This window comes from Gracilinanus agilis, chromosome 1, assembly GCF_016433145.1.
Source record: "Gracilinanus agilis isolate LMUSP501 chromosome 1, AgileGrace, whole genome shotgun sequence".
Taxonomy (NCBI): Eukaryota; Metazoa; Chordata; class Mammalia; order Didelphimorphia; family Didelphidae; genus Gracilinanus; species Gracilinanus agilis.
The window spans coordinates 264,413,712-264,426,672 of NC_058130.1; the positions used below are offsets into that span (position 1 = coordinate 264,413,712).

Genomic DNA, 12,961 nt, shown 5'->3' on the forward strand with positions numbered 1-12,961 from the left:
ATTTTTTCAGACCATGATGCAGTGAAAGTCATAATCAATAACAGCTTATAGAAAGGCAAATTTAAAATTAATTGGAAATTATATCTTAATTCCTCAAAACTGGTGGGTCAAAGAACAAATCAAAGAAACAATTACTGATTTCAGTGAAGAGAATGACAATGAGAAAACAACATATCAAAATCTATGGGATGCAGCCAAAGCAGTACTCAGGGAGAAATTTATATCCCTGAATACATATATCAGCAAATCAGAGAGGGAAGAAGTCAATGAATTGGGCTTGCAACTTTAAAAACTAGAAAGAGAATAAATGAAAAATGCCAAGATAAAAACCAAATTGGAAATCCTAAAAATTAAAGGAAAAATTAATAAAATTGAAAGTAAAAGAACTGTTGAACTAATAAATAAGACTAGGAGCTGGTAGTTTGAAAAAAAACCAAATAAAATAGATAAAGTACTGATTAATAAAAAAAAAGAAAATCAAATTAACAGTATCAAAGATGAAAAGGACAACCTCATCTCAAATGAAGAGGAAATTAAGGTAATTATTAAGAACTATTTTGCTCAATTATATGGCAATAAATATGATGATCTAGGTGAAATGGGTGAATATTTACAAAAATATAAACTGCCTATATTAACAAAAGAAGAAATAGAATACTTAAACAATCCCATCTCAGAAAAAGAAATTGAACAATCCATTAAAGAACTCCCTAAGTAAAAATCCCCAGGGCCAGATGGATTCACAAGTGAAGTCTATCAAACATTTAAAGAATAACTAATCCCAATATTTTGCAAACCGTTTGACAAAATAAGTAAAGAAAGTTTTACCAAATTTCTTTTATGACACATTGATTGATTCTAAAGCCAGGAAGACCAAAAACAGAGAAAGAAAACTATAGATCAGTCTCCTTAATGAACATAGATGCAAAAATCCTAAATAGAATACTAGCAAAAAGACTACAGCAAGTTATCACAAGGATTATTCACTATGACCAGGTGGGATTTATACCAGGAATGTGGCACAATTGGATGTAACAGACTTTGCTACTAAAAGCAATGTAATGATCAAGGACAATCCAGAAGAACTTATGAGAAAGAACACTATCTACATCCAGAGAAACAACTGTAGGGACAGAAATGCAGAAGAAAAACATGATTGATCACGTAGTTTGATGGGGATGCAATTGGGAATGTTGACTTTAAAGGATTACTCTATTGCAAATATTAATAATATGAAAATAGATTTTGAACAAATGATGCATGTAAAACACAATAGAATTGCTCATCAGCTCAGGGAAGGGGGAGGAAGGAGGGGAGGGAAGAACATGAATCATGTAACCATGGAAAAATATTCTAAATAAATTAATTAATAGAAAAATAAAAATTTTTTAAAAGAATAATATTCCATTATTTCAGTGTCATCATATATTCGTATAAAGGTCTTGTTTCTATCAGTGTAAGTCCTACTTTTGACCTTATCACTCATCTGAAACTGCTTTTTTCGAAGTAACTAATGATTTTTAATTGCTAAATCAGATATGTTTCTCAGTACTAATCCTTCTCAGCTATCTGCTCCCTTTGACACGCTCATTCCCCAATATGAAACTATTATTTTCTACCATATTTTTCGTTCCTCTGGCGTATGCTGTTGTTGAATTGAAGTCCCTGAATAACAAAGTACATATTGATTTAATATGGAGAATCTCATCCTTTACCTCTTCACCCTTTGAAACAGATGTTGACATCTATGCTGCAATTATTTTAATGGTTATCTTTTGACAAATACTTATCATGAGCACTGCAATACTAAAATACTAAATGCCCCATGAAATGATGTTTCTTATTGCCTTTGAATGAAGATAAAAAGATCAATTCAGCTAATTTGTTTTACACACACACATGTGTGTGTGTGTGTGTGTGTGTGTGTATCTTTACTACTTATTTTGTATACTTGTATAAGTAGATATTTATCTTTTCTTATTGAAGGTAAGCTCCTTGAGGCCATGGACTTTCATTTTGTTTTTGTGTCCCCAGTACCCAGCATATTGTAGTTGGCATTTAATTAATGCTCATTTATTGATTGCCATATTTCCCCTAAGAAAACCTAGAGCCACCCTTCTATTTAGTTGCATCTTCCTTTCTGGTTTTGTTTTTAGCAACAATATCAAGAATGATTCAGTTTAATATTAACAGTAGTATGTGCAGTCATTGGATATTTGTAAACAATCTAAAAAATATATGCTTTTAGTAACTTCTGCCACTACATATTGGAAAAGGGCCACAAAAAGACTGAGGTTATTTTTGTATTTTTCTTTATTTCATTGTTTACAGTGGCTAAAGAATGTATCAGCAAGTGGCCAACTTGGTAGTGATGCACTCTGTGTACTCCACTGTCCTTGCTCTTAGAAAATGGACATGGTCCAAATTAAAGCAGTTCAGAGATTCTATCTCATACCTACCAGATTTGCAAAGATGACAGAAGAAAAGGAAATAAAAAATGTTGGAGAGGTTGTAGGAAAACAGGCACATTAATGCATGAGTGTTGGACCTATGAATAGGTATAAACATTTTGGAAAGCATTTTGAGATTATTATACAAAAAGCTTAACAGTGATCCAACTAAAAGACAGAGGAAAAGGCCTTTTATATACAAAAAATATTTATTGTAGTTCTTTTTGTGGTGGGAAAAAAACTGGAAACTTAACAGGATGTTGATCAGTTGAGGAATGGCTGAATAAGATGTGGTTAATCAATGCACTATTGTGCCTTAAATGATGGAATAAATAATTTCATAATCACATGGAAAGGTTTATATGAACTGATGCTGAATAAAGTAAGCAGAGTCAGAAGAACAGTTTTTCCTGACACCAATATTTTAAGAATAAACAATTTTGAGGACTTTAAAAATAAACAAATGAAGAATAAAATGAGCAGAACTGAGAGAACAGTTTATACAATAACAACACTTTAAAAACAAACTTTGAAAGCTGTAAGAACTCTGATCAATGCGGTGACCATTTATGATCCCAGAGAACTGATGATTAAATATGCCGACCTTGAGAGAGGTGATGAATTCAAGGTGAAGAATGAGATATACAGCCATTGAGGGAATTTACTTTGCTTGACTATGCCTATTTGGTACAAGAAATTGCCTCCCCTCCGCTGCCCAATGGGGACAAAGAGGAAGAGAAAAAATAGAGCGGGGAGGGTGTTATGGATTTTAGTTTCTTTTTTTAAAATTATTTTGAATATTTTCCCATAGTTACATGTTTCATGTTCTTTCCCTCTCCCCAAAACCCCTTAGCTGATGTACAATTCCATTGGGTTTTCCATGTATCATCAATCAAGACCTAATTCCATATTATTGATAGTTGGACTAGAGTTACCGTTTAGTGTCTTCATCCCCAATAACATCCCCATCAGCCCATGTGTTCAAACAGTTGTTTTTCTTCTGTATTTCTCCTCCCACAGCTCTTCCTCTGAATGTGGCTAGTTTTCTTTCTCATAAGTCCCTCAGCCTTGCTCTGGATCCTTGCATTGCTGCTAGTAGAGAAGTCCATTATGTTCGATTGCACCAGATTTTTTTTTTTTATAAATTTTTTTTTAAATTTTAAACCCTTAACTTCTGTGTATTGACTTATAGGTGGAAGAGTGGTAAGGGTAGGCAATGGGGGTCAAGTGACTTGCCCAGGGTCACACAGCTGGGAAGTGTCTGAGGCCGGATTTGAACCTAGGACCTCCCATCTCTAGGCCTGGCTCTCAATCCACTGAGCTACCCAGTTGCCCCCGATTGCACCAGATTTTAATGTTGCATGCATTTTCAAATTAAGTCATTGCACTAGTTTTACTTAATTGCTTTACTATATTACAAGCAACATGTTATAAATAATCTGTAAATGTTTGTAATGTAAACACAAAGCACAATTTAAGTACAATTTAGGAGGGAACTAAAAGTAAATAGATACAATCTATTGTTGAGGCTATATTTAGCCTTTCTAGTTTGGTAGAACCTCTCTAAGCTTGCATTCAGTTGGCATAGCTTTTGAAACTCAGGGTCATCCACGTGCTATAGTGGTATATCAGACTGTGTAGCCCAAGATGGAGTTAATTTTTTCAGTTGCTATGCCCTACTTATTGACATTTTGGAGCTTAAAATCCACTACAATCCCCAGATCTTTTTTATACAAACTCCTACTTAATTATATTCTCCCCACCTGCAAATTTGATTTTTGAACCCATGGGAGATGTTTTACATTGTTCCCAATTAAGTTTTACTTATTAGATTTAGCCTAACATTCTGGACTATAAAAATCTTTTTGGACTCTTCTACCCACTATGTTAGCTATCTCTCCCTGCTTAGTATTCTTTGCAGATCTAATTAGCATACTGTCTATATGCCCTTACCCTCATTATTAGTAAATATGGTGAAAAGCACAACTCCTGGACTTCTCCACAACAGACCTTATTACAAGTTGATATCAAATATTGATGATTCTTTTTGGGGGTTGTTCACTTAACCAGTTTTTAGCGCACATTTCTTAAGTTAAAATGGAGGGAAATGTTTATCTTCTGTTTTTTAATTGCTTTCCTCTTATAAGAATTCCCTAAACTGGCTGACTTTAATATCTCTTTCAGCTTTAAAATGATATTTTTTCTGTTGCAGCTGAAGTTTCCACTTAAGTCCTACTTCCCTTATGCCTCTCCATCTCTTATCATGATATTACTCCAAAACCCAAAAGGTAAGTTGAACTAGATTTTAGGAGTGATGATATTATCTCTGGGAACATTTCGGAACATTGATATTGAGATATATGTTTTCTCAGGTAGATTTGCCTATAAAATGGAAAAAGGAAAAAAGAAAACTGTCTAGTATTTGAAACACTCCCACAGATAGCTCCAGTAATATTTTACAAAATTTATCCCTAAACAGAGAATATTTTGATGTTCAGGATAGCTGGTAGAGGAGCAGAAGTGGGAGTAGATACCTGATATCTTTCCCTCATAATGCCAACTATTTCACTATAATGTGCAGCCTCACATTTGAACATAGATTTTCCAGATTTCATTTTTGCCCTCTTTTGGACAAAAAATATTTGATACGTGCTTGAACATGGAATTGTGAGACAAAGCTTTTAAAAATGGGGAAGCATTGAGACTTCCGGTTAAGATGGAGGCAGAGTAAGGAGCAGCTGCTTGATCTCTCCTAACGGAAGCATACAGGAGTCCTCAAGGGGACATAAAAACGAATCCAGATGAACGAAAGAACCCCACAACAGGGTGCAGCATTGAAGGTATGTGGAATCGGGGCATTTCCACGCTATAAAGGGGTGAAACAGCGCTTACTAAAACGCAAGAGAAAGAAGCCCCTCCACCACCACCCACACCACGCACAGCGCCAAGGCCAACGCACAACAGTGAAAGCAGGATTGGGGCAACCAGTAAATCGCTGGCAGCTCCAGGGCTTGTACCTGAGAGCTGCAAGACGTAGGACCCCAAATGGCTAAAGAACAAGCACGGACTTTCCTGAACATCTGCGCGGGTGAAGACATTGCCCTAGGCGCGGACAAAGATCTTGAGCACATGGACTTTCCCGAGCATCTGAGCAGGTGAAGGCAGTGCCCTAGGTGCAGACAAAGATTTCGAGCCCAGGCTTGGACCTCGAGTGGGGACCCAGTGCAGATGGGAGCGCGACTGTGGAAGCAGCCCTTGAGACTGCTGAAGGAGCCTCGGGCAGAGGGGCAGACCAGGGACAACCAGGAGGCTTGACCCCGAGGACAAGGAGACCGGAGCCCTCGGGAGCTTAGAAAGAGCAGGCAGACCCTGAGTGTGAAGACAAAGCTGAAAAGGGGCGGGGCTAACAATGGCAAGCCGAGAACCCCAGAAGAAAAAGATTATCAAGAAAAACTCTGTAACACTCAACAACTTTTACACAGAGAAAATCCAGACAACAGAGGAGGACAAACAAGTATCCAAACCTTCCCAAAACAATGAAAACTGGTCACAAGCTATTGAAGAGTTCAAAAATGAGATGTTGAGGAAGATGGAGGAGATCTGGCAAGAAAATAACAGTTTAAAAGCAGAATTTCACAATTGGAAAGTGAGGCAAATCAACTGAAGACCAGAAATGACCAGATTGAAAAGGAAAACCAGTCGCTAAAGGCTAGAATTGAGCAATTAGAAGCCAATGATCTCTCAAGACAACAAGAACAAATAAAACAAAGTCAAAAGACTGATAAAATAGAAGGAAACATGAAATATCTCAATGAAAATGTGACAGACCAAGAAAACCGGTCTAGAAGAGACAATTTGAGAATCATTGGTCTTCCAGAAAAAAGCAGAAATTAATAGAAACTTGGACTCCATACTTAAAGAAATTATTCAGCAAAATTGCCCCGAAGTCCTACAACAAGAGGGCAATATAGACATTGAAAGGATCCATAGATCACCCTCTACACTAGACCCAGAAAAGACAACACCCAGGAATATAATAGCCAAATTCAAGAGCTTTCAAGTAAAAGAAAAATCTTACAAGAAGCCAGAAAGAGACAATTCAAATATCAAGGAGCAGCAATAAGGATCACACAGGATCTGGCAGCCTCCAAGCTAAAAGACCGCAATTCTTGGAATACGATATTCAGAAAGGCAAGAGAGCTGGGCCTTCAGCCACAGATCAACTACCCATCAAAACTGACTATATAATTCCAGGGGAAAGTATGGGCATTCAACAAAATTGAAGATTTCCAAGTTTTTGCACAAAAGAGACCAGGACTAAATGGAAAGTTTGATATCCAACCACAAAAATCAAGAGAAACATGAAAAGGTAAATAAGAAACAGAGGGGAAAAAAAAGAAAACTCATAATTTTTTAAATTTGACTCTTTAAGGGCTTAAATAAGATCTAATTATCTACTATGTAGAGAAATGCTATGTATAATTCTCTGTAGTGAGCTCTATTCACTATTATAGCAACCAGAAGAATAATTCATAGGGAGAAGACAGGATACTAAATGGTCTAAGATGACATGGGAGGTGTGAAAGAGGTGGGGGGGGGGGGGAATAGAAGGGGACACCAAGAGAAATCTGAGTAAATAAGAAAAATAGGATATTCTATTACACACAAAGAGGGCATGGGAAGGGGAGGGGATAAATACTATTATAAGAAGGCGAGGAAGAGAGCATTAAGAGGTAATAATCAAACCTTACTCTCAGTATAATTAACCCAGAGAGGGAAGAGTAGCTTTATTATCCATTGGGATAAAAAACTCTATCTAACCCTACTGAGAAAGTCAGAAGGGATAAACCAAGGGGAGCAGGGGAGTGGGGGGGGTCAAAAAAGGGAGGGGAGAAGAAGGGGGAGGGAATTCATTAGGGCTTTAAAAACAAAAATAGGGGAATAACAAGGGAGGAGGCAGAAAGGGAAGTCAATCAACGGAGGGGATAAGGGATACCGGCTCAAAGCAAACCACTGGTTTAAAAGAAAATAGTGTAAAAAGAAGGGGTGGGTCTAGGGGAGGATACAAAAATGTCAGTGAATGCACAACTGATAATTATAACTCTGAATCTGAATGGGGTGAACTCGCTCATAAAACAGAAGCAAATAGAGTGGATCAGAAACCAACATCCTACCATATGTTGTCTACAAGAAACACATATGAGGCGGGTAGACATACACAAGTTTAAGGTTAAGAGCTTGAGCAAAATCTTTTGGGCATCAAATGAGAAAAAGAAGGCAGGAGTGGCTATTATGATCTCTGACAAAGCCAAAGTTAAAATAGATACGATTAAAAAAGACAGGGAAGGTCATTACATCCTGATTAAAAGTAGTATAAACAATGAGGAAATAACACTACTCAATATGTATGCACCAAGTGGTATAGCATCCAAATTCATAAAGGAGAAACTGGCAGAGCTCAAGAAGGAAATAGATAGTAAAACCATAATAGTGGGAGATCTAAATATTCCTCTTTCAGATCTAGATAAATCAAACCAAAAAATAAATAAGAAAGAGGTAAGAGAGGTGAATGAAGTCCTAGAAAAATTAGATTTAATTGATATGTGGAGAAAAATAAATAGGAACAAAAAGGAATACACCTTCTTTTCAGCTGCACATGGTACATTTACAAAGATTGACCATGTAATAGGGCATAGAATCATGGCAAACAAATGCAAAAGAGCAGATATAATAAATGTAACCTTCTCAGATCATAACGCGATAAAAATAATAATCAGTAAGGGCACCTGGACAGGCAAATCAAAAGCCAATTGGAAATTAAACAATATGATTCTCCAAAACCAATTTTTCAAAGAAGAAATCATAGAAACAATCAACAATTTCATTGAAGAGAATGACAATGATGAGACATCCTATCAAACTCTGTGGGATGCAGCTAAGGCAGTACTCAGGGGGAAATTTATATCCTTGAGTGCATATAATAACAAATTAAGGAGGGCAGAGATTAATGAATTGGGTATCCAACTCAAAAAAATTAGAAAGTGAGCAAATTAAAAACCCCCAGATGAAAACTAAATTAGAAATACTAAAAATTAAGGGAGAAATTAATAAAATCGAAAGTAAAAGAACTATTGAATTAATAAATAAGACTAGAAGCTGGTATTTTGAAAAAACAGATAAAATAGACAAAGTACTGGTCAATCTAATAAGAAAAAGGAAAGAAAAAAACCAAATTGACAGTATTAAAGATGAAAAGGGAGACCTCACCTCTAATGAAGGGGAAATTAAGGCAATCATTAAAAATGATTTCACCCAATTATATGGCAACAAATATAATAATTTAGGAGATATGAATGAATATTTACAAAAATATAAATTGCCTAGATTAACAGCAGAAGAAATAGAATACCTAAATTATCCCATGTCAGAAATAGAAATTGAACAAGCCATCAAAGAACTCCCTAAGAAAAAATCACCAGGACCTGATGGATTCACAAGTGAATTCTATCAGACATTCAAAGAGCAACTAATCCCAATACTATACAAATTATTTGATATGATAAGCAAAGAAGGAGTCCTACCAGATTCCTTTTATGACACAAATATGGTACTGATTCCAAAGCCAGGTAGACCAAAAACAGAGAAAGAAAACTATAGACCAATCTCCCTAATGAACATAGATGCAAAAATCTTAAATAGAATATTAGCAAAGAGACTCCAGCAAGTAATTAAGAAGATCATCCACCATGATCAGGTGGGATTTATACCAGGAATGCAAGGATGGTTCAACATTAGGAAAACCATGCACATAATTGACCATATCAACAGTTTAACAAACAAGAATCACATGATTATCTCAATAGATGCTGAAAAAGCCTTTGACAAAATACAGCATCCATTCCTATTGAAAACACTGAAAAGTATAGGAATAGAAGGACCTTTCCTAAAAATAATAAACAGTATATACCTAAAAGCATCAATAAGCATTATATGCAATGGGGATAAATTAGAAGCCTTCCCAATAAGATCAGGAGTGAAACAAGGATGCCCATTATCACCTCTATTGTTCAACATAGTACTAGAAACACTAGCAGTAGCAATTAGAGAAGAAAAAAGAAATTGAAGGTATCAAAATAGGCAATGAGGAGACTAAGCTATCTCTCTTTGCAGATGATATGATGGTATACTTAAAAAATCCTAGAGAATCAACTAAGAAGCTTGTAGAAATAATCAACAACTTTAGCAAAGTTGCAGGATACAAAATAAATGCACATAAATCATCAGCATTTCTATACATTTCCAACACATCACAGCAGCAAGAGGTAGAAAGAGAAATACCATTTAAAATCACCCTAGACAATATAAAATACTTAGGAATCTACCTACCAAAACAAACACAGGAATTATACAAAAACAACTACAAAACACTTTCCAAACAAATAAAACTGGATCTCAACAATTGGAAAGTCATTAATTGTTCATGGGTAGGATGAGCTAACATAATAAAAATGACCATCCTACCCAAATTAATATACCTATTTAGTGCCATACCTATCAAATTACCAAAAAACTTCTTTACTGAATTAGGAAAAACTTTAACAAATTTCATTTGGAATAACAAAAGATCAAGAATATCAAGGGAAATAATGAAAAAAAATGTGAAGGAAGGGGGCCTAGCAGTACCAGATATTAAACTATACTAATAAAGCAGCAGTCATTGAAACAATATGGTTCTGGCTAAGAGATAGAAGGGAGGATCAGTGGAATAGACTTGGGGTAAATGACATCAGCAAGACAGTATATGATAAACCCAAAGAGCCCAACTTTTGGGACTTGAATCCACTATTTGACAAAAACTGCTGGGAAATTTGGAAAACAATATGGGAGAGATTAGGTCTAGATCAACATCTCACACCCTACACCAAGATAAATTCAGAATGGGTTGATGACTTGAATATAAAGAGGGAAACTATAAATAAGTTAAGTGAACACAAAATAGTATACCTGTCAGATCTCTGGGAAAGGAAAGATTTTAAAACCAAGCAAGATTTAGAGAAAATTACAAAATGTAAATTAAAAAGCTAAAAAGCTTTTGTACAAACAAAAACAATGTAGTCAAAATCAGAAGGGAAACAACAAATTGGGAAAAAATCTTTATAACGAAAAACTCTGAGAGATGTCTAATTACTCAAATATACAAGGAGTTAAATCAATTGTACAAAAATTCAAGCCATTCCCCAAATGATAAATGGGCAAGAGACATGAATAGGCAATTTTCAGGTAAAGGAATCAAAAGTATCAATAAGCACATGAGAAAGTGTTCTAAATCTCTAATAATTAGAGAAATGCAAATCAAAACAACTCTGAGGTATCACCTCACACCTAGCAGATTGGCTAAAATGAAAGAAGGGGAGAGTAATGAATGTTGGAGGGGATGTGGCAAAATTGGGACATTAATGCATTGCTGGTGGAGTTGTGAACTGATCCAAGCATTCTGGCTGGCAATTTGGAACTATGCTCAAAGGGCTATAAAAGACTGCCTGACCTTTGATCCAGCCATTCCATTGTTGGGTTTTTACCCCAAAGAGATCATAGATAAACAGACTTGTACGAAAATATTTATAGCTGCGCTTTTTGTGGTGGAAAAAAACTGGAAAAGGAGGGTATGTCCTTCAATTGGGGAATGGCTGAACAAACTGTGGTATATGCTGGTGATGGAATACTATTGTGCTAAAAGGAATAATAAACTGGAGGAGTTCCATGTGAACTGGAAAGACCTCCGGGAACAGATGCAGAGAGAAAGGAGCAGAGCCAGAAGAACATTGTACACAGAGACCAATAACACTGTGGTAAAATTGAATGTAATGGGTCTCTGTACCAGCAGAAATACAATGACACAGGACAGCTCTGAGAGATTTATGGTAAGGATGCTACCCACATTCAGAGGAAGGACTGCAGGAGAGGAAACATATAAGAAAAGCAACTGCTTGAACGCATGGGCTGGGGTGGACGTGATTGGGGATGTGGACTCGAAACTACCACACCAATGCAACTATCAACAATTTGGAAAAAGGTCTTGAACAAGGACACATGTTAAAACCAGTGGAAATGTGCATCAGCCATGGGTGGGGGGAGAGTGGGGGGGGTGAAGGGGAAAGTAGGAGCATGAATCATGTAACCATGTTAAAAATGAATATTAATAAATGATTTTTAAAAAATGGGGAAGCATTGTTCTTAATAATCAAAAGCTTGAAATCTAAAGGAAAGATAGTATTGACCCAGACAATTAGAAAGGAGTCCAATGTATCCGAACCTCGAAGAAAGGGAAAGGTGAAAAAATTAACAAAATATTTCCCTTTAGTGCTTTTTTCCTTCAATAAATTTAATTTTACATTAAAAATGCAATTGTGAAATAATTTCCCAGAGACTGGTAAAGGTTTATATGACCTGATGCTGAATGAAATAAGCAGAACCCAAAGAACAATTTTTACTGACACCAGTATTTTCAAAATAAATTATTTTGAGGACTTTAAAAATAAACAAATGAAGAATTAATGCAGTTGTAGAAAACAGATAGTTCTAGAATTGATTAGATATAGGTAGTAGATAGTTCTATTGGATTTATTTGATTGGCTTGGAAATCCCTTCTGATTCCCTGTGATACTCCCATTATAACATGTTGCTAAAGCAATGGAAAAAGGAAAGGTTGGCTTTCTTTGAGTATGACTGCCTTACATAAGGATAGACCTATTTGCATATGTATTGGTTCATCTCATGCCAGCTAAATCAAAATGATTATGTATTGGATACAAAATAATCTCTGAAGAAAGTATTCCTGTAAGATCTGATAGCTTCACAAGGCAGATGGATGTGTTAGTATTTTTAAGTTTCCTGGATCACAAAATAAATAAGGAGAAAGGAAGTTGATGGGTATCAAAATTATTCTTAATTCCCTTCAAATAATTAGCTAGGCTTATCAGAATTTTAAAGATTATTGAGCCAACTCTTAAATTCTCAGCCTCAGAATCTAATATGCCTTCATGGAAGATTGTAGGGATTGGTGTCAGGTATTGGTAGTAATTTGCAGAAAACAGATTCATTTAGAACTGTTGTCTAGTGATTATTTTTTAAAACACAACTTAAATAAAGGTCCAGCACCTTTAATTTCCTAAGCTGTAATATAATGTTAATGACTTCAGATTTGGGTTTTTGTTTATATTGTGCTAGTCACCTCTGTGATATATAACTAAGAAATAATGATAAAATATATTTCATGCATTTGGCTATATGCTTCATATAAATTTGAGGGATATTGGTTTTAGACTATATGAAAATGCCAGAACTTTTTATTCCATGTGATTTTAAACTGTAGGCATTCAAATATTTGGACATGTTCAAAATCATAACATAGTCATGAAACAATAAATGTAAACTTCAGAGAAGAGGGTTGTTTTTATATCATTCTACCCATATACTGAGATATTGTAGACTGAGTTAGATCATAATTATAA

The 12,961-nt window shown here is 35.5% G+C and overlaps 1 protein-coding gene across 1 annotated transcript in view; it reads left to right on the top strand.

Moving 5' to 3' along the window:
• The window catches only part of FANCC (FA complementation group C), a 167,218-nt gene that overhangs the window by 138,585 nt on the left and 15,672 nt on the right, over window positions 1-12,961 (top strand). The window contains exon 10 of the mRNA XM_044661369.1: window positions 4,663-4,738. Within this exon, the coding sequence (XP_044517304.1) occupies window positions 4,663-4,738 (76 nt within the window). The remainder of the gene's footprint in view (window positions 1-4,662; window positions 4,739-12,961) is intronic.